This window comes from Melanotaenia boesemani, chromosome 13 (genome assembly GCF_017639745.1).
Source record: "Melanotaenia boesemani isolate fMelBoe1 chromosome 13, fMelBoe1.pri, whole genome shotgun sequence".
NCBI classification, from domain to species: domain Eukaryota; kingdom Metazoa; phylum Chordata; class Actinopteri; order Atheriniformes; family Melanotaeniidae; genus Melanotaenia; species Melanotaenia boesemani.
This window is the reverse complement of record NC_055694.1, coordinates 4,008,548-4,034,273: the sequence shown is the minus strand read 5'-3', so window position 1 is coordinate 4,034,273 and position 25,726 is coordinate 4,008,548. Positions and strand designations below refer to the sequence as shown.

The following is a 25,726-nucleotide window of genomic DNA, read 5'->3' as shown; positions in this document are numbered from 1 at the left end:
TCGTCTTCATATGTCGAAGTAGACGTTCGGGACCCCATTCATTTTGGGATTTTTTTTGTGTCTACGTGGCGCTGTTGAGCCATTTTTTTATTGAAGTCTATGCGGACCTTAGAATATCGATATTTTCGCCGGGCTTGATGTGTGTGCCAAATTTCACAACTTTTAATGGGTGTTTAGGGGGTCATATTTGCCTTCAAAGTTCTTAGAAAAATAATAAACATTTCAGCAACAATAGGGTCCTTCCATACTTCGTATGGCTCAGACCCTAATAACCTCTTTACAATGAGCTGCCACTCATCTATAAATATTAAAAGTAACCGACCTCGGTCTGAAGTCTGGTGGAAAAGAGTCGGCCTCTCTACTGAATGTTAACTTCAATCACAAAGGTGGTTCTTGGAGAGCGTCATATCTTCTGAGGTGGCATGTGATATAAAAGTTTAAGAACCACCGGTCTAAACCCAACCAGGGTTTTCTCCCGGCTTCCTCGCATGTTAGGTTGATTTGAGTCTGTAAAACCTCTTTAGGAGTCAGCGTGAGCCTGACAGGACGGGGTCTCTGGTCCTGTGATGGACGAGAAGCTGATTGGCTCCAGCTGCCCTGCAACCCAAAACTGGAATAATCTGTTTTCTCAAGATAACAAAACAAATGATCCTGTAATCAGGAATAAACAGTCATTTCAAGATGACGATGTTAAAAACTTACAACCACGTTTTTAATCCGATCGGTCTCATTTCATTTCCCTGAACTTTTGCTCAGGTCAGCAGACCAGAGGATTTCACCTGTTCCAAAGACACGAAGCAAACACAGAGCTGATGGAGCCTTTACAGCTGCACAGAAGGAAGGATTAGCCAAAAACATGTTGGTCAGGTTCCTTCAGTGGGTGTAAACCTGGTTTAGGAGCACTGACCTCCGGACCAGTGTGACATGGAAAATTATTGTCTTTTATAATAATTTAGTTCTTGTGTATTCCTGACCTGTTATTGTCCAGCATTTTTTTCCAGTTCTTAAAATGAATATTCATGAATAAATGGGTATGGTTTACTACTCCAGCTACAAACACAGTGACTGAGATAAAACACTGAAAATCAACCTGGTTCAGCTTAGAAAAAAATCATGACTTTAAATGAAATGAAATTAATCTTAAACCCTGCAGATACCCTGTGGTACAGCTCTGGAAAACTGGAGTGATGAATGTTATGCAAATGACAGAATGAGGACACACTTGTCAGTTTTCCAGTGGAAGGTACCTTTCCATTTTTATCCCAGTGACCTCTGATCCACATTCACCTTAAATATAGGTCTCACCACTACTAAAAAAAGGGGAGTGGGATCTTTTACGATGTGTCGGTGAAATTAAAAACGTCTGCTGACCCGTTGACTTGGATGCTACTTGACCTTCTGCCAAAGAACATTAAGCAGATCAATTTATCTTGAGATGAAACCAAAGCCAGCACCGTCATCATCCTCAAAGCGTAACTAGTCTACATCTCCATTTCATGCACAGTCTCTGAGAGTTTATAAAACAGAGGGGTTAGATCAAAAGACTTGATTTAAGAAAGGTCTTAGTGCCATTAAAATACACTCATCATCCACTTAATCAGATCCACCTTGCTAGTATCGCATTGGACCCCCTTTTTTTCCCCTCAGAACTGCCTTAATTCTTGGTGGCATTGATTCTTTGACCTGTTAGAAAACCAGTTAAGAAGCTGTTAATTCTGACCTTAAGCAACTTAAATCACATAAGACTGCGAGATTTTATGATTTTTGTCATTGTTATACTTTTTATTACACCTTTATTATATTCTTCAATAATAAAATATTCTTCAACAATAAAAAGTCCTGGTATTAATGTTTGTGTGAATGGGTGAAAGAAAAACACATAAAGTCCACTTTATTAGGTCCACCTTGCTAGTACCGTGTTGGACCCCTATTTTCCTTCAGAACTGCCTTAATTGTTGGTGTGAAAGATCCATCAAGGTGATTTTTCTCCGTATTGACACAATAGCATCACATAGTTGCTGCAGATTTGTCAGAAAGGGATGAACATGGTCAGCAACAACACTCAGGTAGGCTGTGCTGGTTAAACCAGGCCACGTTGATACTAAGGAGACCAAAGTGGGCCAAGAAAATCTCCCCCCACCATTACACCAGCAGCAGCCTGAAGCGTTGATTCAAGTCAGGATGGATTCATGTTTTCATGATGTTTCCAGCAGATTCTGAGCCTAACATCTGAATGTGGAGCTGAAATGGAGACTCGTCAGACCAGCAACGTTTCTCCATCTTCTATTGTCCAGTGTTGGTGAGTGTGTGTGAATTGTAGCCTCAGTTTCCTGTTCTTAGCTGACAGGAAGCACCCGGTGTGTCTTCTGCTGCTGTAGCAATGGCTGATAGTGAAGTGGACAGTGTGAGTGTATAATAGAATATGCATGAACTGTTCACAATCATAACTACAATTATGGACTTATGATCAGCTATCATAAGACACCTTGAGATCTTTAACTTTTCATGATAGTTAAACAACAGCAGCACAGCAAGAAATATCTCTCTCCTTTATTCACAGACAAAACTGTGCAGGGTACTTACCACCAGAGGATTAATAGTGTGATTGCTGCTGACGTGGGCATGCTTTTTATACACCAGCAGAGCAGAAATAATGCTGAGCAAGATTTAAGGAAAAAAAGAAAAGAAAGCTCGAGCTTGCAGAGCGAGGTCACACACATATGAAATACCACAAAGTCAGATGTGTGAAAAGCTCATAGTTTCAGCACTTACACGCTGTTATCACGCTAAAACAACAAGGCGTTTACGTCACCAAGAGACCAGCTGTCCCACTTCTTTCTCTTTTTATGTTGGAAAAACAATGTGCTTAAATATGTTGACTCAAGCCCCTCTAAACACATCCGATATCACACATGTATGTAGACGTCTTATACGTCTCCATTTCCAGAAGAGTTGGGACGCTTTGTAAAATGCAAATAATAATAACAGAATGCAATCATTTGCAAATCCCAATAACACATATTTTTTTCAGAATCTCTGTGCGCCGTGGACAAGGCCATAGCTAAAAGCTGAATGAATGTGATTTGTGGTTGCTCAGTCATAACTGCATTAAAAGTAGAAGTGATTCTCTCCTGGAAATCACATATGGGTTCACAAATTATTGATTCTGTATTTATTTTCTAAAGCGTCCCAACTTTTTTTTAAATTGGGTTGTCTTGCTTTTAAGATAACATTTGTAGAAATGTACAATTATACTGCAGCAATATAACTTATTCTAATATAGCTGAAACTGTCCATATCCAAGAAAGATGTACATTTAAATGCATTTTTATCTCATTTGTCGTTTTTAATTGCACATTTATTGTATCTGTGTTTTCTGTGTGGGTGAGCCGGAAACAATTTTTCACCTCAGTGGACAGATTTATTTTATTATTATATTATTATTATTATTATTTTCTTTGATCATTATTTTCATTTAACGTTTTTTAAACCAGGGAAATTAGACCTATATTATAAAATCATTTACAGGAAAATCTATGCCAAGACAGGCAGTACCAAGAAAAAACACTTCAAACTGGAGCAGTGGGGATTTCTACAAATCTCACCTGATACTCTACGCCAGAAAAAGTCACTTATCTAAAGCTAACAGCTCTGTGCTGACAGATCTGTTATCAGTTATTTACAATAAACCTGAAGACTGAACAAGGACAGACGAGACTCAAACAAACAACACCGTCCTCAGGTCGCTGACTCTGACCTGCGGATGTGTCACGTTGAGCCTATTTTTACAGTCCACAAATATCTCTGCCACATTTTTCCACATTATACAACAAATTCGACAATAAAATAATCTGTTTTTCCAAAAATTGATTTAATATAATAATAACAACAACAAATGAACAGCTTACAGTATCTAATCAACAACAAAAATATCAGGTTAAACAAATAAAAATCCAGTAACTAATTTTAGAAGTCTTTAAAGCAACATGGCAGAAATTTCCAACCTTAAAACTGTGTTTCTGATTCATTTCTGTGGTACACTGACATTCATTGCGTTAATTTCTGGAGCTGTTGTTGCCCTGCAGTGTCCCGAGGCTGAGAAACCACACATCACAACTTTATGTTGCAGCCTGGAACATCGTTTTATGGCTGCCAGCAGCTGGATATCAACACATTTGCTGTTTTTAACGCACACTATGGCTGATTCAGCAAAGAGACACAGGAGGACAACATCGGAGGAAGAGAGGAAAAGAAAGACAGAAAGTAACAAAGCAAGAAAACAAGAGTCAACATTAGACTGACTTTTACTGGCTGAAGAGAGCTCAGAGAAGAGACAGGATGTAGGACAGATGCATCTAGTCCTGGATCCGGCTTCACTGAGGGGCGCCAAAGTGCAGAAATCTACCAAAATTCAGTAGTGTTGCTTTAAAGGTGCATTGTGTAGCATAATCAAACATCAATGACAGAAAAATGTGGGGTTTTTTGTTAAAAAAAAAACAGTATATCTATTGGTATCTGATCACTTTATTAAAAACTTGTCCATATATGTGAAGTTTTAAAACTCCAGAACCAGCGTTGTTTGATAGGTGCTAGAGCAGCGTTAATAAGTAACACCTTAAAATGTACGTAGAAGAAGACAGTACGCATGTACGAAAACATGTATGTCTGAGAAAATTTTCTTTCACGCTGCACCTTTAAGTTACTGGTCAAAACTACTTTTCGAGGTCACAATTAATTTGTGTCCAATAATTTTTATGTTTCTAAACAAACAGAACCAATTTTTTTATGTTCTTGGGAAATATGGTTTATTTTTATATATTAAAGCTGAAGAAAAAAGAAAGAAGCTCAAAATGGTCTTGATTTCTTTGCAGAGTACATGAAAGGAAAAGAAAAGAAAAAAGTTAAGCAATACTGACCCCCCCACACACAGGAAACCTAATAATAGCACCATGAATGTTCCAGGTGAACAAACTCTGGAACAAGCTGCTCTCATTTGTTTGCTTTTTCCATGTTTGGACATTCAACTGAGCTCAATATTTACATTTCCTTCCACAAGTTTTTCCTTCTGTCACCTCATTTTTCTCCTTCTCCTTTTTCATTTTTCCATCCAGCCATGATGTGTCACTGACAAACACCCGCCAGCCTGTTAAATGCTTGATAAAAGTATTTTTATTGGGTATAAATGAAAAGTTATTGTCCAGTTCAGCAGGTGATGAATGAAACAAATCATGTCAGCTATTTGTCCTGGCAGAGCTGTAACTATACATTTCCATGAACACCAGTCCACGGCGTATCATACATCCAGGGCTCTTTTTTCTAGGAAAATAATCGAGATTCAGCGCAACTGAAAACATTTAATCACACGTGTTTCTGTTGACGTGTTATCTTGTGATAGCCAGTTACAGCAGGCGGTTATCTAAAGGGTACATTTCTAAAGCATAATAACTGGTGACTTCAAGGGAACACGATAAAAATAAATAATTGCAGACATGTTCGCCCTCAGCTTCTGTAGGTTTGTGTGTTAGGACCCAATTTTAAGTCACAGAGGAAGGTTTCCATGTGGTTTTCTGCTCATTTCCTGTCAGAAAGTGGGCATGATCTCCTGAAAAATAACAAAGAAAGATATTTTTGTTTTGTCATAGTTTTATAAAATAATGAATTAACTACATCACTCCATGATCTCAAGAAAACGATTACTTTAGGATAACAAGATAGTTGGTTCATTATCTCGAGATAATGACATACCCTTACCCCCCATAGAATAAAATGTAAAAGGGAAATAAATGAAACATGAATATTGCTGCATATAAACAATCATATGTTTTTTAATCATTATAAACAGTCATGCTACACAGAGCTGAAGAAGACTCTGACTGAACACACTCTGTCCTTTATGCTTATGTGCAGTGTTCTCCTTTTTACTTTCAGCTTCATGAACATTTACTTTGAGATAAGGTTTAGGATTAGGAGGCTAAATGACAATCATTATTACAATTAAACATCAAACAATGCAGCTTAAGCTCAGTATCCAGCATTAATGTAATGATAGCCTGACATTTAGTGGTGAGTCTACATCAGTGGACACGATTATGTTCTGATGCTCAACATCACTTAAAATATTACAGTAACAATTTGGGTGTCAGCAGTTTTGAAAATGATTAAATATTTGAACAGTTTTTTCTTTTATTTATTTATTTATTTGTTTGTTTGTTTGTTTATGTATTTATTTATTTATTCCAAAAATGTTGCATTTAGTTTTTGTTGTAATGAATAAACATACATAAAGCAACGTCCATAAATTCGCCTCAAAAATTCAACTCACACAACAGCATCATACTCTTCCTACATCCATACGTAAGTTAGAACAGTGGTTTCCAATCTTTTGTCCCCGAGGACCCCCTTCATGCATATATTAAAATGCCATGGAGCCCCTGCTCCACCCTGTGCTGAAACCATGCTGGTTTTAAGCTTCCAAAAGTGAGATTCTCACCATAAATACTGTATTCTGGTTGAGTCCTGTCCTTAGATAAAGCCTAGGTTAAATGAACAAATACAGCCTTACTTTTATTCATTAAAACAGGGACAATTTGTGGACATTAATCACAATGGCTCTAATGTCCACAGCCTCAGGGACCCCCTGTGCTCTTTGGAGGAACCCCTTGGGGGGTCCGGGACCCCAGGTTGGGAACTACTGAGTTATAACATAGATCATAGGTAAGTCCGTTATAAATTGTAAAAAAGGTCCAGATCTGGTAAAAGTCTTCAAGCCTGCCTTTAGCCAGGTCATTTATTTGGAGTGGGTTAATGCATATGTCTGGATATGTTTTGTCCTGGAACAAGCAGAAATTTTATTTTCCTTTCAGCTGAAACTAGGGAGAATATGAAAATGCACAGTTTTGTATCCACAGGAATAAAATGTTCTCTTCTCAAAAAGTCTGAAGTGTCTCACATCCCCACCTACAATACAAAACATTGTCTCTCAACATGCCTCTCTTTGTTTTCTAACTAATATTTATTCACTCAACAACTGAATTTCAGCTGAATCTGAGATTAAAGGATAAAATCCATGATGTCTGACCTCAGTCATGATCTCTGTCTGTCTCCATCTTTTGTCTCTGCAGGATGTTGGTCCTGTAGGTCAGCCACCCGAGTATCTGAAACACCATGACCAGCGTCAACTCTCCTGCCAGTCTGCTCGCTCGTAACCACTTTTACAGAAGTAAGGACACTCTGTATGCATGATGCATCAGCTAAAGGCCGGTGTTTCTCAGTCCTGGTGTTCTAACATTTCATCCCACCCATCAGTATGTCCTACTGATGCTTTCTGCACATGCAAACAACATGAAAACATCATTTCAATTTTGTCTTGTTATTTGTTTTTTGTTTGTTTTTTCTCCTCATCCAGGGGCTGTAAATGTAAAGTAGCCAGTTAGCTAACTCTGGTACATTTACAGTAATGTCCATTAAAGCACAATGTAAAAAAGAAAAGAAAAAAAAAGTGGCATGTTTAGACAGAATATGGCGCATGAGTTCCACCGCCCTGTTTGTTTCAGATCATATGAAATTGTTTTCCAACAGGCAAGTTTTGCACAAGCCTCTCACTGACCCTCTGAGTTGAGTCAGTTCGGGAGTCAAAATGTTATTTGTTTTTAATATTTTTTCCCTAACAGATTTGTTTATTTTACACTTGAATTGTTCAGATTATTAAAGGTCACATTAAAGGATGGAATTTTTATTTTTCCAATTTATTTATTTAATTTATAATATTATTATTATTCACACATACTCGTTAAATCAAAATAATTGTGTCTTTATCTAAAGTTATTATTTATTTTGTTTCTGTTTTGTGGTTTCATTATTTAACATTTAAAACCTGGAATTTTAACAGAAGAGTTAAAATCTTTTTTTCCACTGCCAGTATTTATTTATTTATTTTTACTAGCAAAACATTTGTCCCAAAATTAAAAAAAGGATCTAATTACCTGACAATTTGAGTAATATTCCTACACACTACTTTAGAATTTTTATTTAAATTTTAGATAAACATTTACTTTATATTTTAATTTTAGATTTTAAGAGTAATAAGGTGTTAATTTAATTTTCATTTAAATTGATTTCATATAAACAAGTGTGCTTTTCATCACTGATGATTTATGTTGAATTGATTTTGCCTGTAAAGCGATTTGTTGTGAATTGGAGCTATACAAATAAAGCTGAATTGAACTGAAATGGAACTGATCATGGGAAAGAAAAAATTAAAGCATTAATAAAAATCGGATCAGGCTTCACAGCTGATCAAGCAGAGTTAAAGCATCATAGCAAGTACTTAGCATACGATGCTAACTGCTAAGGTGTTAGATTTCTTCCTTGTAGACACATTACAACAGAAACAGCCGCCAGGTTTGGGTTCAGTGTTGAAGCAAATCTTTGTAAAGGACCTGAACAGTAGCAGCATAGTCCACCCTGCTGCAGAACATCAGTGTCTTCTGTCGCCTGGAAACCCAGTCTGCAACGATGGTGCTTCACATGTCCAAACATAACGTGGATCTCTTTGTTTTTCAGGTCTGACTCCAAGTTCAGAGCTGATTAAACCAACATCTGTCCTCAGCTGTCAGAACCACTTTGGTGTGCACAGAGAGGTCACTGTTTGGGTCACCGTGGCAACACCTCCCGGTAAACTCCATGCACAAACACATACACATTACTCTCACTGATCAGAGATGGCTGATTCTGTTAGCTGAAATAAATTCCACAGGTGCAAACCTCCATCCGAAGTCCTGTTTGTCATGTTTGGATGTTTTTATCTACTTCATGATGTGGTGGGGAAGTTGAAGCAGGAGAAAATGTTTAAGTTCCCCTGATAGTCCATGGACCAGCATTTCATAAAAACAAAACACATTTTATGTTTCTGATCTAGTTTTTAAGGAAGAGTATTAGGGCCACTGAAGAAAAAAAAAATAGAAAAAGTCAGAATTCTGACTTTAATCTCAGAATTCTTGTAGTGTGGATACATCCTTTCTATGCAGTTACTATCTGCAAAAAGGCATTTGTGTATAATATGAACAACTGTGGGTTAGGTGCTGACCCCTGAGGAACGCCACAAGTTATATCCCTTCCTACAAATTTCTGCCTTTTTCTTCAGAAGCTCATCACCCACGTCAGTCCCTGTGACGTCTTTACCATTTTATAAACAGGATTTTATTATCAATGGTATCAAAGGCTTTTTAAGGTCTATAAAAGTTCCTGCTGAACACTTTTTATTTGTAGAATTTATTCATTTAATTCCAGTAATGTCAAATTAGTTTATCTGTCTTTTATAAATACGTTTTGTGATGCAGCTAAATAACTACACATCTGTAGAACCTTAATGCTGATATTCCTGCATGGTACCATCCTTGTATTGCTCATCAGTCTAGATCAGGGCCGCTGTCCTGCAGGTTTTGGATGCTTTCTACTGCACCACACCTGAATCAGATTAACTGGCTAACATATTTGGAGCTGACATCAAGCTGTTGGAGAGCCATTTAATTTGAATCAGGTGTGTTGCAGCAAGAAAATCTAAATCCTGCAGGACAGCAGCCTGACAGGCTGGAGTACTCTGGACACCCTTGATTTACAGAGGTCAAACTCATTTCCATGGACATGTCAGAAATGGCTTTACTAAGACTTTAATATAAGTCGTCTGTGTTCATTCTAACTCTGAGCTTGTCAGTAACAGTTGGCTTGATTTTTTCTGTCATTATTCAGAAGAAGAATCAGATTTATTTATTTATCCAGACCCACAGGCGAGGGCAGGAACTTAGTTAGTATAGAGTTACTGTTACTGCTGCTGTACTCATCCACCACCTCTAAAAGTTCTTTATAGCACATGTGGGACTTCTGTTTCCCAATCTTTCAGAATTACCTGTTGTCATGGAAACCACAGGATTATGGATAAACATTGTTCTGGGCTCCAAACCAGCCAACCCTGCTGACCGGCGTGTTAAGTAGAGGTAACAAGGACAAGTACATGTTTAGACGTATGTTTTATTTGTACACTAGAGGCTGTTAATCAACTGCCAACATGTCTTGTTGATATGTATCAAGGGTTACATTTTAATTTTTAACAGTACAAAACAAGATTATTCATTAATTAATTAAATACATCAGTGTTTAAAAAAAAGGAGTGGGGAGAAGGCTAAGCTTATTGATGTAGCTTAACATTCCTCTGACCTCTTGGCTTCTCAAGACCTTACAGCCTGGTTGAGCCCATGAAAAGATGTTAAGATATAAAGAAACTCAGCTTTCATTGTGGGAAAGTATCTGACATTTAATGCTGAAGTCTGCTGATTCTTTAACTACCTTCAAGAGATTTAATGAAGATAAAAAAGTTAAAATCCCTTCATCCAACTTATCCAAATGAGTTCACTGGACTCCAACGGCCTCCAGCAAACCGGATCTCAGTCCAGTAGAGCAGCTTTGGGATGTGGTGGAACAGGAGATTCTCATCATGGATGCAGCCGACAAACCTGCAGCAGCTGTGTGATGCCGTCATGTTAAAAATCATTGCAATATCATGTCAATATTTGTCATGTCCTCTGAGGAATGTTTTCAACATTTTGTTTAATCTTTTGCTGAAACTGACAATATTTATTAATTAATGTCAATCATATTCATTGAATTTTTTTCTGAATTTTATTCACCCTGTGATACATGAAATTTTTAAAAAGACATTTTTTTCACATGCAATATTTTACTTCTACAGACATGTACAGTGATGCTTTTCTTTTTAGCTATTCTCTAGAAAAACATATATATACATATTATATAATAAAAAATCTATAAAATCATATTGTGTCATATTTATGTAATATATCTATTCTATTAAAACACAGCTGTAATATTCTCCAGTGGGTGGTAGTGTATTGGATGACTCACTAATGTGACTAATTAGCAAATATACCATCCTCACCCATGAATATACTAGAAAACAGCCTTTAAATATGTGACTGGAGGGGACACTATGCATGAAAGCATTAAAAAACTTGTAATATTTTTCTGTCATTGAACCAGGAAAGCGAGACCGAGCGTAGAAGGACGACAGTTTGTTGGACATCCAGACTAATGAAGAGAAAAATGGCTCCTTCTCTCTCACTTTCGATGACCCTCTGAGCATTCGGTGAACTAGAAAAACTGCAGCGTAAAAGAACAAATGAGCCACAAAGTAAATCCTCTTTTCAAGCGTTCAGCTCCATGGTGCATGGGGGCCACTTTGCAGCAGCATCGCTCATTGTTTGTTTTTCCTTTCTTTCAATGACACAGAGACTGGAGGGGTGAATGGGATGTAGCTGTGCTTATGTAAGCCTATTTTACACTCGTTTGGGGAAATCCTTGTGTCAGGATTTGTGGTACTCTTCAGTCAGCAGCGAGGTTCGGGTCAGAACCATTCGATCATAAATAGCTTGATGTATTAGAGAACAAAGGGATGAACAATTAAGTTAGTTTTTCCTGCATTATCACAATTCCAATAGGGAATTATTAAATCAGAATCAAACCAATCGATTGTTTATGTGAGAACATTTTCAGTCATTTGCTCCATTCAGTGTTTACTATTTATTTTACTGGACTTGGTGTTACTTCGACCAAACAAAATAACTACAGTTTCCTTCTCATTAAACCTTAACATTTAGCAACATCCCCAGATTGATATTATTAAAGCATTCTAATATAGATTTAGTGGAGTTTGAGTTATTTTGCATTGAGGGTGCATACATGTAACAGTCATGTGTGGTAGAAGAACATCCCATGTTTCCTCAGAGCAGAGTCCTGAGTGAAAACGGGCTCAGTATTGAACCTTGTGGTACTCCATAAAGAGAGAGGTGCTACAAATGACACAGAATAATCAATATTAAGTAATTAAAAAGAAAACCCCCACCCTACCACCTCAGCTGGCTCCTGTGGAGGACCAGTGAATCTATCCTGAGCTCATCCCAGAAACTTGGCTGATTCCTGAAGGTCAGGAAGCTGCTTCTGTTTGACATCTTGTCTTTTGTTTGGTTACGTTGGCCAGACATGAGGGTTAGACTAGAGTTAGAGTAGTGGAATGGGTGTGCAGAGTTCCTGGTATTTGACTATGTTAGGGGTCTGAAAACTATGAATAAATTCAGTTTCCATTTTTTCTGTATTTGAAATTTATTTCCAGTAATTATTCAGGTGCTCTTTAGCAAACTGTCATTGTAATGTTGGACACTGAAATGCAATATGGATTCACGTTTTTCTTCTTTTCTTTCCCCAAAACCCAACAATAAAAATGTTTAATCAGGACTGGACATATTACTTTCTATTTGATATATACAATGCACTGCATTGTTCAAGTACAGTATTTAGCAAAAATAAACATTTAATTGGATTAAATTACATTTAATTAAATTAGGCAGACCTGTTCTACTTGTTTCTATTAATCAGTCTTCATATTTTGAGTAAAAAAATTACAGATACTGTTTAAAAAAAAAAACATAATAGTTCAGAATATTATGAGAAATAAAAATGTTCCACTTAAAAATTTAGCCCCATTAAATTTAACTTTGCCAGGATCTGCTACATGTAGAGAATAAAATGTTAATGTCTGGGCTGTTATAATGAGGACAACAAAAACAAATAACAGACTATTTAATACAATATCATATTTGAAAGTGCATGAAAATATAAAACACTATTAAATGGACGGTTTCATCCAAGGGGCCTAAAAACGTATAGAGGAAAGTGGTTATTACATCAGATACGTTTTACAGTCCCGGGACAGAAATAACATATCAGACAACTTTTATGCCCACAGGTGATGATTCTCTGGGACCAATCAGCAGTGCCTCCTCGTCACCACGTCAGCACACAAATCGTCTCCGGTAGCAGCAAAAAGTGGATCATGTCCAGCACCAGAGACGATATCAGCCGAAATGTTGGGTTGATTAAGGATTTAATTTTTCATTTCACTTGTACGTCATTTAAAAATTTTAAATAAATAAATAAATGAAAATATTATAGTTAAAAGTCACCATTTAAATCAATTTTAACAAAATAATTATAGAAAAAAATAATGCTAAAAAAATATTACACAAGTTGATAAATAGGAAAAAAATCATTTTAGGTTTATATACATTTATTTGAAATAAATAAATAAAAAATAACTACAATTAAAATTTAATAAATTTTAAATGACTTATTTTAATCCGATTTAATTTAATGGCCTACTGCTCTGCCACCCGGTTGATACTGGAAAAAATGAATAAGTTGATAAATGACTGATAAAATAAAAGCAGAGTCACCAGTGGAGAAATATTTAGATAATATCACGGTGCTGCCTCGGGACCCAGTTTTGCTGAGAATCTTGTATTTCACAGGCCTAAAATACAACGAAAACACAGCTAACAGTGGGTCATAAACATGTGATTAGAAGGTTGTAATGACTCTCAGCCAGCTTGTTCAAAGGTGATTCTTTCTTCATTCATCAGCACAAAGTTTTGCAAACAAACACTCGCCGCGGTGTTTGTTTGCACAGTGAGACGGAGTCCAGGCTGTGGGTCCAGCAGCAGGATGAGGACATGAAGTGCTGCTTTTATTGTTTACTTTGTTCCTGGAATAGTCCTGGAGAGAAACCAGCGAACCACTCCCAGGCAAACACCCTCCAAACCTCCAGTTCCTGATAAGGTTATTCCAACACTGTGTAAACACTGCACAAATGCTAGGAACAGGTTTCCAGCACACTTTTCACAACTTTTATCTCCATTTTTAAGACAAATTTCACAAGAACTCAAACTGATGTCCATCTTAGATGTAAACATAATGAAGAAACATCAGAGATGATGATTTCTCAGATCACTACTCCCCTTTTCTGTCGTCTCCAGGCCCCGAATCAATGCAGAACTCAGTGTTTGCGACTTTCCTGCAGTGAACTTCGCCCCAGTCTCACATGACGCCAGTCTACGGTCCGAGTGGAGACGAGCGGCGTCCCTCTCCCTCCTCCAGCTGTAGCTTAGTTGTCTTCATAAAGCAGAAGATGCGCTTGTGTAGGAATTTAATATTCAGATGTGCTGATTTCAGAATAAAGTGCATCTTTTTCTTCCTGAAGCAGTAATGACACGTTTAGAAATGTGTGTGAAAGTCAAGTAAACTAATAGACATTACTTAGCTAATAAAAAATTAAACGAGATGAAATTATGTCCTTAGTCGTCATTTTGACATTAGCCCGTCACGCTTGTTGCAAATGTGCAACAAACTGCTTCAGGACTAATTTTTTCCATCTAATTAGTTCATGTAATCTATATTTTTATTTACTTTATCTTTATAATCTATATTTTTATTTATGCATTTATTCAATTCCATTATTCATTAATTGCATTAATCTTTATATTACTTCTTAAAATTGATTTTAAATTAAATTGTAATTTCTTCTAGTTATGCATTAATTCACATTGTTTGTAATGAATTTATTTAATTCCATTTCTTTTTTGTCTCCTTTTTGACCATTTTTTCTTGAATTTCAACTTCTGGACTTACTCTTACACCTCATTAAATCATTTAATCTTTTTTCTTGTTTCTATTTAATATTTAATAACTGATTTTTTTCTATTCTTTTGTTTTTTTCATTTTTTATATTTGAAATAAAATACTGTTATTAGTCTGAGATGCTATGCATTATTTATTCTTTATTATTTAATATTACTGTATTTTTTTTTAGAAATGCAAATGAATGTGGGTGTTAAATGATTGTTTATAAATGTGACAAACAGGACAAACTGGTCGTCAGGCTGCAACAGTCTATTTTATTGCAATGACAGGTGAGAAATGTATATAACAAAAGAGCATGTGAGTGTAAATCAGTTTACACAAAGTACAAACACAGAACGTTACAAATGTTAACGGCGCTCACCGCTCGCACCACCTTTTTTTTTTTTTTTTTTTTTCTCATTTTTGGTCTTCAATAAAAAAACAAAGACAGTATCACAAGGCTACAGAATCAGACAGGTAAGGCAGCCTTTACTATGAGGACAAAAATATGTACAAAAAAAAGAAAAAAGTGGAAATGGGACAGTTTCCCGTCACCTAGCGTTGGTTGTTGGATCGTTTCTCCCCGAGGTGCAGTGTGGACTGGAATGAGTTGCAGGATCAGGAGGAGGTGGGGCTTCCTGCGTCGCTGCTCTCGCTCATCTGCTGCTGCAACACCATCTCCCTGGCAACGCAGGTGATCTGACCGTTGGTCACTGCACCTGAGACCCCCGCCCTGACGGAGACAAACGCGTCATGTCGGATCAGAATGGGCTGACTCAGAGATCAGGACAGGCCTGATCCACTACACCCAGTCAGGAGGGTTCACACCTCCGCTCTCATTACATCTCATCGTCTCGTTCGAAGCAGAAAAAGTTTTGTTTCTACTTACTTCTGATGTGCCTCCTCGGTCAAAGGGGTCATCCCTGGCTGCTTCCCAAAGAAGAAACTGGACCACCAGTGGCCAGAGTCCTGCTTAGGGAGTCCTGAGGAGACAAAAGCAAATACGTAAAAAGTGAAGGCCGAAAACAGAGTTTACAAATCTACTTCCTTTGTTTCTAACGTCAGAGGAAATTCCCCGTCATTAGGGAGTGTCTCGTCTGTCAAACACATAATCATCCGTTTCATCAGCCACTGATGGAGAAACTCCACTTTCAACCCGCGGGACACAAGTTTCATTGACTCAGACTATTAACCCTTAAACCTCCACCAGTCTCTTTTTAAATAAAAATGCATCTAGAAGCTCAAACCCTTTAAATCTCCTTTTCCTCATTTCCAGTTATTCCTGCTACTATTTACCTGCTATCCTCACTAAACCAACTCCAGCTCAGCTGCTTTGTGGCGCCACCGTGCATCAGAAACGTCTTCTTGGCTTTATTCCAGCCATAGTGGATGGACTGGATGGAAATGACACAGCCACGAGCCTGAATCAGGAGGACCGATCAAGCCAGCACATGCCGACTTGCTGCTAAAAGCAGAGTCACTGAGGGCGTGCCTTTCTTCATTACTGACACACGAACCCTTCCCAGCATGTTCGATGGGCATCGCTGCTTTAAGAACTACGCTAAATATGACTAAACTGTGAAAGGGGGGGGGAAAAAAAAACCACTGTGTGCTTGGAAACAGGTCAGAAACTACAGATGACACCATATGTTCCGAGTTAACAGCTGACTTAACCACAGAGGCTTTCTGGGGACATGTTTTAAAACATTGTTACTGTAACTATAGCAACAAAACACCATTTAGAAAAGCTCTCAAATTATTCTTTTTTCTTTCCGTATTCTCTCCTTTGGACTTTTATCCTCCAACTGACTCAAATCTTGAAGGAGCAGCTTTGATCAGGATCATTTTAGAGATCAGCATCAGTGTTTAAGATCACTCAGCACTCGTGTCGGATGCGTACTATCCTCAAGTTAGCAAAACTGGTTTCTGACAGTATAATTAATGATAGTGTCCCCATTAGCCCAACTTTTGGATCTAAAGCCAGTTCAAGGACTCATCTACTATTAAACAGAACAGCCTGATTCTGCAGGAGTAGGTGCCAAAAAAGTAATTTTACATGGATGCAACCGCTGACCTGGATGGTGAGGGATGACCTCCCCACTGTACTCCGAACTGCCACAAGAGCTGCTGCTGGATGTAGAGCCGATGCGCCCTGCGGGAGGGAGAATCAAGGCTTAGTCTTCACCAAGCACAATGAACCACTACGGCTTTGATGCAAAGGAAAAATCCAGCCGGAGAGCTTGTTGTTAATGAGCCCATTCCATGTTTGGCTCAACGTAAAAACATACAAGGCTCAAGAATCAGACATTTCTTATTTCTTGTATTTGTGTTTAGATCTGAAATCATCCAGCAAACTCACTGGTATGGTGATTTTGTTTACTTTAATGATGCTTAACCCCTTAATGCCCAAATTCATTACAATTATAAAACAAAAACAAATAAAATAAATACAACAAAAAAATACAGGAATATATATATATATATATATATATAAAAATAATACAAAAAAAGGTCAAAGCCGTTTGTTTGAAAGGGGTTAATCATTAGTAACTTTGGGTTTAACCAGAGAATGACTCACTTCGGTAGTAATCAGTTGTCGCCACAAGAGAACCGCCTGCTGGAATAGCCGCCATTCTTCAGTTATTGGTCACTGTAACGTGCTTGATGGAAACCTGGAGAAGAAATCCTGCATTTTACATTCAGACTGAGTGACATCAAAACCACTGAAGTGGTTTTATTTTTATAAATATACTTGTTTAATTCATCATTTCCACACACAGACATGCAATCTAAACAGTTAAACTATTCCCCCTCCCCTCATTCTATTAACATTTTTTTAAAAAGTCGCGTTTTCATTAGAATTACACCATCCATCAATTTGTTTACGACAGTCATTTCCATCATTAACCCATCATTTAAGGAATTGATCAATTTGGTGCCTGCAAAAAAAAACAAACAAACAAAAAAAAAAAAAAAAACCTACATTTAAGCTGCAGATATAAAAAAAAAAAACACAGTAAAACTGGACCCATCCTGAACACTGCAAGCATATTTATCGGAATCAAACTGCAGGCTCGTGCTGCACGTATGCCTGTCAGCCTCATGACGTCAGGTCGTGTTTTGCAGGGGTCTTGTTGTTTACATTTAAGTCACTGCAGCAAACCGACATTTTAAACCGTTTCATCACCAACAGAAGGGAGAAAGAAGAAATGATGCTGCGTGCTCATATGTGGTCACCCACGCGCTGCTGGGCGGCCCACCCTAAATTTATTTCCCTTTTTTGTATTTAAAACATTTTGTTTCAGAACATAAAAAAAAAACAGTCTCGTGACAATTTTGTCGATTGGCATTTACATCAATCACGATATATTTCGTTTTCTGGAAAACAAAAAATTAAATACCATCATCGTGAGAAAAGAAAAAAAAGCTTTTTTTCAATACAATTTTTAAAATAAGCCCCCCGCCCCCCTTTCCAAGCTAGTCACTTCCACAGACAGCTAGCATCGTTAGCTAGCCCTGTTCACAAGCGCCCACCACCGTAAAAAAAAAACCCGAACCACCATTTTCTAGCCTCATACCACATCACAAAGCCTCACCTTTTTCTGACCCAGACGTGCTTGATGTTCAGTAGCACCAATTCAACTCAGTTGGCGAGGATGGGGGAGTAAACGCTAGGCGACGGGGCCCATTTGAAAATAAGTTTTGGGTAAATGTAACCCTCCAAGGTCCGTAAGGATTTAAACGCTGCTTCTCTATAGAATGGATGGGCTGCTCGAGCTTTTATAGGAAGGAATGGTGACGTGTCATAAAGGGGCGGGGCGAATAGAGGGACTGCTTTCTTTTTTTGGTTACACCACCGTGAAAATATTTTACCCCAGTTACATAAACACACAAAAATGGCTTAATTAGATTAGTCTTTATTATTATTATTACTATTATTGAACTTATATTTAAAGCAAGAAATCTTTAACGACACTTACCAGTTACCCTAAATTAAGATATGTGATGAAAAACAAACGAAGTCTTTCCTCATCCACTCTCCCATCATCCCTGGGTGGGGGGGCTTGGTGGCTGCTCATGTCAAGCTCAGGTCCTCTACCAGAATCCTGGGAGTTGAGAGTCCCACGCAGTATCTTAGCTGTTCCTAGGACTTCTGTTGTACACTTTTCCAGTGTGGGTGACAAGACCCCCAATGCTCCGATGACCGCGGGTACAGGTGTGTATGTATATATATATATATATATATATGTATATATAATTATAAGTTGCTCTACTATTCTCTCCCGGAGACAAGAGAACAGTTCCTAACTACTTTTTTATTTTTATAAAGTAGCGCACTCTCATGGTGACATTGATGAACTGCACTTGAAGGAAATTTTTGCAGGAACAATATAAAACATAATTTATCAAATGAAATTGATTTAATTAAAAATACATCTATATATTTTAATAGATCGATTTAATATAAAAAAAACATTTTCCACCATTTTTTCCTGCTTTTGTAAATTAAAAATCTTCACATAGTATTTCCCAACCATATTTTAATTATATTGAGATCATAGCTCAATGAATTGTTTTTGTCATAATCCTGAGGTTTGGTAATGACTTTTAATCTAATAATGAGTTTTGAGTCATTATTATTACATTTTTCAAAATATATCTTTTTTTTTGTTTTTGCTTTTTACTTTTGTTGCTTTTGCATTACATTTTGACCTATCACATGGTAATATGCTAATTATTTTGTTAAAAGGCCCAATAGTGACTTCAGATGACTAACCTTATGCACTTTAAATCCTGCATTTTATACAATATCAACTACAACCTGTTTGTACTTATGCCTGCACCTTCTTATTAAATATTAAGTTTTTCTGTGACCTGCCAAGTGACAAGATGTAAATTAGCATCAGTGCTAACTCTGCACACATATTTTCTGTACTTATGTTCATTAAGTGCAGTTACTTTTTAAAATAAAAGGAAAAACGGTGGAGACGCTTCATGACGGTTTTAGTTTTAATTATACTTTTTAGAGTTCTGAGCCACAAACGCTCAAAGCCGGGACACAAGGTCACCTTAAAGTGACCTATCACGTTATTACAAAAATAATTAAAACAATATCACAACAAATAGATCTGAAAGCTTTTAAATAGATTTAATTTTTGTACCTCACAAAAATAAACATTTCAGTGTAAAATAGATGTTTGCATGTTTCATTAGAGACTGAATGTGAAAATAAACCAATTTTTGGGAAACTAAATTTATTATTTGGAGTAATTTATAGGTTAAAGTAATTTATCCAAACACTCAAAGAACACTAAAATACACAAAGCACAATTTAAAGGAATGCTTTATTGATTACCAAACATACACAACAAAACTGAAACCTTTGTCCCCAATTAATTGACCATAATTTTCATATATGATCCCTTTTTTTTTTTTTGTACAATCTATAACTGCTAAGCCCAGGACCTAAATAAAGCTGTTCTGCTGCACTTCCCCATGGCACCCAAAACAAAAAGTAGATCATCCTCGTCCAGCTGTTGCCAGGAAACGGCTGCACTACAAGAAAAATCCACCTGGAGTCATTTAAATCATGTTTTACCAGTAGAGGAAGAAATAATTCTTTAAGGAGCAAATTTTAACATTAATGGCAAAACAAAGAAAAGTATTTCTTGTAGTGTGTACGGAGTTTTCCTTAAGGAAAGAGGACTGGAGGAGATTCAGAGGCAGTCGAGAAGAAATTCTGTAACAAACTCAAATATTGGCAACTTCAACTGGTAACATAATAATCTGACCATTTATAAAGTCTCTTCCAAAAAAAGAAGAAAAAAAAACATCACATAAACAAGAAAATATAAACAAAAACAGGATAATACACAGAAGTGTTCATAAACTGTCTTTAATTCATATTTATTAACCATCGTCTGGAGTTTAATGTATATATTTTACTTCTACTCATTCTCATCTTGAAGTGAATATTTATGAGAAACTCTAGATTATGTTCTAGTATGTTATGAAGCGACACGATGCAATTATCTATAATGCCTGAAACCACTTCTCCTGCAGCTGGAGATGCTAAAGCTGAGGCAGCATACAAGAGAAGCCATTTTCTTTTCTATTTTTTTTGGCAACATGAAATCTAATAAAAAAAAAAAAATAATACAAAAAAAACAGCATAGGTTGCTCAACTTTTTTTAGGAGAATATTCTGGTAATTTACACTTTCTAAACTGATTTGGCAAAGCAGTTTGTGAGAAGAAACGTGTATCTGAAGCAGCAAAGATGCAAAACAACCTGTTTAAGTGCAGGAAGGGTTGTATGGCAGCCAGAGGTTTGTCCATGACACGCTTTCAAGCTTCAACTCTCCCTCCTTCAACCACACCACAACTTAAATCCCAAAAGAAGAAGGGTAAAAAGACAACAAAAGGAGAGGCATTCCTTTTCTAACAGCGGGATCGTAACTGGTGAACCATTTAAAGAGTAAGGCCGATGAGAAGAACTGACATTCAGCAGGTAGTTTACACAGCGAAGCATCGTCTCATGCCGAGTTCTGTTAGAAGAAAACGAACTGAAGTCAAACCAGGACTTAAAAAAAGTGTTCTGACCTTAAAAACCACTTTTATTTGAGCTCCTGGTTTGATTAGTGTTTGTCCTGACAGACAAAAGCCGACCCACAGTGTTGTTTTTAGTTTGCTATTTTCCTCCATTTAGCAGTGTCTTTGTCAATATATTATAGTCATATATATTTGTACATTTTGATAAAAATTATGTAAAAACATTATGCAAAGCAGTGTAAAATAGATTATAATACAAAATGGTTTTCCTGTTTTTACATCCTGGGTGTTGGTGTGCGACGCCTCGGTGGTCTCTGCAGGGTGTGAACGGGAACTGAGATGAAACACGCTCGCGGTCCAAGCAGCAGATCTACGAGGGTGGAGGTGATCTGAAGCTACCCTTAGAGTCCGAACTAACCTCTAAACCCCCGAGCGAAGCCTGCGTTTACACTGCTGGCATGCAAATAGCCGTGAAGTAAAGAAGTGGTGAAACTAACGTGCTCACAGTGTAAATGCATCACTTCAGTAGACGATGAGACTCAGAAACAAGACGATTAACAAGCTATGAAACCACAACTTTGCATAAGCCTGTGAATATCTGAGCTTGGAGCAAAAAGAACGAGACTAATCAACTCCATGTTTTCATTTTAACGCCTCTTTAGTCTTTTCTTTTTCCTGATTAAACCTGATTAAAAAGGTCTTATTTGGACTAAGAAAGGGTGGAAAATCTAATCAAGGAGTCAGTATAGGAGGAGGATTTATCATTATTCAGGTTTAAACATCAAAAACCACAGCAAGGCAGAAAAATGGAGGCGATGGGACCAGCAGTGTGAGGTCTGTGGAGGAAAGTACATCCCACCTCAGACCAGAGTCTTAAAACTGCCGCCGGTGTGGATCTGAGGACGAGCGAGAGGTGGTGAGTCGCTGAGGTGGAGGGTCAGAGATCTGGGCTAACTCTGTAATGAAAAGTGGTATCAGTACAGTCTAAAGGTCGTGAGGAAGATGGCAGCGAGGAGGAGGTGGGTGTGCACTCAGAAAGGTGGGTTCTCCTGAGTGGGGGTGGAGCCAGTGGGGGAGCCAACGGCGTCTCCGTTTCCTCTGGAGCCGACGACCTTGTACTGACGAGGAAGATGAGGAGAAAGAGGAAACAGACGAGTTAATGACTGTGGTCATTCACTGAATCATCAGATTCTGTTTCCTGTTTATGCTTAAATTGAAATATTCATCGTCATGGAGACAGAGCCTCACTTTGGTTATCTGCATCAATTTCTCAGCTCAACAGGAAAAGGTGATATGTGATGAGTTGTAAAGATTCTCTTTAAATGATAAAGGCCACTTTATCAGGTCCACCTGTAAACGCAAATATCTAACCAGCCAACCACACGGCAGCAACTCAATCTAGTCATGTAGACGTGGTGAAGACGACTTGCTGAGGTTCAAACTGAGGATCAGAATGAGGAAGAAAGGAGATTTAAATGACTTTGAAAATGGCATGTTTGTTGGTCTGAGTATTTACTGGGATTTTCACACACAACCACCTCTAGGGTTTCCAGAGAACGGTCTGAAGAAGAGAAAATATCCAGTGAGCAGCAGTTGTCTGGACTGGTTGATGTCAGAGGTCAAAGGAGAATGGAGAGACTGGTTGGAGATGATAGAAAGACAACAGGAAGTCCAGTCAGCACTGGTTCCAACCATGGTCTGCAGAACAGCATCTCTGAACACACAACACGTCCAACCTTGAAGCAGATGGACTACAGCAGCAGAAGACACACCGGGTGCCTCCTGCCAGCTAAGAACAGGAAACTGAGGCTACAATTCACACACACTCACCAACACTGGACAATAGAAGATGGAGAAACGTTGCTGGTCTGATGAGTCTCCATTTCAGCTCCACATTCAGATGCTCGGCTCAGAATTTGGTAGAAACATCATGAAAACATGGATCCATCCTGCCTTGGATCAACGCTTTAGGCTGCTGCTGGTGTAATGGTGGGGGAAGATTTTCTTGGCCCACTTTGGGCCCCTTAGTACCAACGTGGCCTGGTTTAACCAGCACAGCCTACCTGAGTATTGTTGCTGACCATGTCCATCCCTTTATGACCACAGTGGAGCATCTTCTGATGCTACTTCCAGCAGGATAATGGACCATGTCACAAAGCTCAGATCATCTCCACCTGCTTTCTAGAACATGACGATGAGTTCACTGGACTCCAACGGCCTCCACAGCCACCAGATCTCAGTCCAGTAGAGCAGCTTTGGGATGTGGTGGAACGGGAGATTCTCATCATGGATGCAGCCGACAAACCTGCAGCAACTATGTGATGCTGTCATGTTGATATGGAGAAAACCTTTGAGGAAGGTTTCCACCACCTTGTTCCATCTATGCCAAGAATTAAGGCAGTTGTGGAATAAAAAGGGGTCTAACCTGGTACTAGAAGGTGGACCTGATAAAGCAAACGGATCCAGCATATTTACTCACTTTCAGGTTCCCGACTTTATCCTCAAATGACTTGAAGGTTGGAGAGTTTCTACAGAACAGAGGCAAAATGTTAAAAACAAACCTAAAAACTAGAATCTTAATAATAAAAATTAAACAATCCTCTTAGACATTTATATTTATCATGCTTTACATCTGTATACATGTGAATGAATGAATACATTCATTCACATGTATACAGAATTAATTTTGACCGAACTAATGAAAGAGAAACTATAAACAAAAAGAAAATAATGAAAAAAGGTTACACAACCATTCAAAATAATATTTATATTTTTTTTTAACCATAATCCAGCTTGACTTTTACTAGGACTGTAGTGGTGTATGCAGTTAGAATGTACACTGCTTTGTAATTTTATTTAAATTATAATTTGTAATGAAAATGTGGACATTTTGGGTTTTTTGAACTGGATCTCCACACAGAACCACAAACTCCCAGAAGGCTGTAAATCAGCTAGAACTGCTGCAAAAAACCCTTCTTTTATACGGTCTTGGTACTGGAAGATGAACCCTCATGCATGCTCAGATTCTGGTTCTGCTCTGGTCCCTAACATACTTTCACCTTACATGTTGTTGACATGTTGACTGAATAAGGATGTAAATGTAAACATCATCAACAAGCTGTTAAACATAATCTTAGAAATCAGCTGCATGAATTTTGTTTATGGGTAAAAAGTAAATTAAAACAAAAACACAAAACAAGCAGTATTTTGTCCTTTAAGTATAAATACTTTATACCAAATCTGGAAAACAACAAACAAACAAACAAACACCGGAACATGCACATTAAGGAAACCAGCAGGTAAATGTGTGTTAACTGAGCAGATCTGTGTTACTTTACCTCATGGCCGGCATACTTATCGAGTGGCGAATGGAATAGTTGCTACTTTGTGAGCGTTAAAGAGAAGAGACAGAGATGCAAGTGTTACAAGGCAGGCACACAGAAAAGCAATGTATACACCAAAGTTGGAGGTTATTAATAATCCTTAAACAGAAAGCAGGATGTACTCTGGATTAGAGGTGCCATTAAAGTAACAGAGCTACTGTTAGTGCTGGGCGGCGTACCGGTTCATACTGAAAACTGGTTTCAGTTTTATTATTTGAATTATAGTGCAAACACCAGTTTAAACAGCCTAAAGACTGGGAACGTGGTGCAGTGGGAAGGTTTGAGGGGGACCTTTTTCACTGCTGCACCACTAAACATGCAGCAGAGCAGCCGTGTTCCTGGAGATGCTGAGCGGTGAAAATGGACGGAGAAAGTTCAGAAAGTTAAAGTTGATTATGTAGAAAAAATGAGCTGAATCTGTTGTCATGGTGATACTTTGTTTTGTTTTTTTTTAGGTCGGACTGAACAACAGGAACCCGCAGCTTCATCATGTTATTGTTCATCTCATCCAATCAGCTGCAGTAGTTCAGTTAGTGGAAAATGTGGTCATGGATTGGGAGAAAAACAGTCCAACACAGCAAAACTGGTTTAGTTTAGAAAAACACAGGATATATGATTACGGTCCTAACGCCCAGCACTAACTACTGTCAACAATCAGTCGTGCCAAACATCAATAATCTAGGTACTGAGTTGTTTTACGGGTGCTTTAACTAAGAAAGGTAGTTATAATGTGTGAGTCTGGAAGTAAAGTAAGTACAAAGTGTTTGAGCATAGAAAGTATATAAAAAATCTGGTAAAAATTAAACAAATAAAAAGAGGAATTCAGCTCTTAACCAAAATACAAAAATGAAATCTGTGAATGATCCTGCAGATATCACCTAAAACTAAATGTTTTCCTTACTTTTTTCCTTAAAAACTATGGTTTTTTTTTTATTTAAGGGACAGTGCATATTAATGTACATATAAAATATTAGTGGGTGGAGAAAATGGACGGATATAAAATGTAAATATGCAGGATTTTAGCTGAAGCTAATTTCCATCTTTAGATCCTCCAAGAATAGATAATCTGAAAATGCCAACATATTCATAAGTAAGAAGATAAAATTATACCCTAAATTGTGTATTTTGGAAATTCTTCCTGTTGATTAGGAACTAAACAAGATAAATAAGAAAAAGTCCAGACCGAGTTTACAAGCCTGGTTAGTTACTGCCAAACCCAGGAAAAGTTCACCTTACTTCAGGATGGGAGTAAATATAAATATACACCTGG

At 37.6% G+C, this 25,726-nt stretch overlaps 2 protein-coding genes and 1 long non-coding RNA gene across 12 annotated transcripts in view; 1 reads left to right on the top strand and 2 right to left on the bottom strand.

The window, feature by feature from the left end:
• LOC121651054 overlaps window positions 1–12,301 on the top strand; it is a 17,562-nt gene extending 5,261 nt beyond the window's left edge. For 2 of the 3 annotated variants that reach the window (XR_006012387.1, XR_006012385.1), the window contains exons 2-5: window positions 7,122–7,219; window positions 8,563–8,673; window positions 9,899–9,992; window positions 11,053–12,301. This is a non-coding gene — a long non-coding RNA (uncharacterized LOC121651054). Of the gene's footprint in view, window positions 1–2,238; window positions 2,300–7,121; window positions 7,220–8,562; window positions 8,674–9,898; window positions 9,993–11,052 lie in introns of those variants that run through there. The other variant, XR_006012386.1, reaches the window with a different exon arrangement.
• Window positions 12,302–14,778: 2,477 nt separating this feature from the next.
• Window positions 14,779–18,285, bottom strand: ppdpfb (pancreatic progenitor cell differentiation and proliferation factor b). The gene is made up of 5 exons (XM_042002982.1): window positions 18,120–18,285; window positions 17,102–17,195; window positions 16,598–16,675; window positions 15,413–15,506; window positions 14,779–15,256 (listed from the first exon to the last, which is right to left on the bottom strand). The coding sequence occupies exons 2-5, from the start codon at window positions 17,154–17,156 to the stop codon at window positions 15,142–15,144; spliced, it is 342 nt and encodes a 113-aa protein (XP_041858916.1). The 5' UTR covers window positions 17,157–17,195; window positions 18,120–18,285; the 3' UTR covers window positions 14,779–15,141.
• Window positions 18,286–19,849: 1,564 nt separating this feature from the next.
• tpd52l2b (tpd52 like 2b) overlaps window positions 19,850–25,726 on the bottom strand; it is a 28,066-nt gene continuing 22,189 nt past the window's right edge. For 4 of the 8 annotated variants that reach the window (XM_042002975.1, XM_042002976.1, XM_042002978.1 and 1 more), the window contains 3 exons: window positions 24,412–24,453; window positions 23,553–23,601; window positions 19,850–22,191 (listed from right to left, as the gene is read on the bottom strand). In XM_042002975.1, coding sequence (XP_041858909.1) covers window positions 22,105–22,191; window positions 23,553–23,601; window positions 24,412–24,453 — 178 coding nt within the window. In that variant the 3' untranslated portion in view covers window positions 19,850–22,104. Of the gene's footprint in view, window positions 22,192–23,552; window positions 23,602–24,411; window positions 24,457–25,726 lie in introns of all 8 variants that reach the window. The other 4 variants (XM_042002979.1, XM_042002981.1, XM_042002974.1 and 1 more) reach the window with 3 other exon arrangements.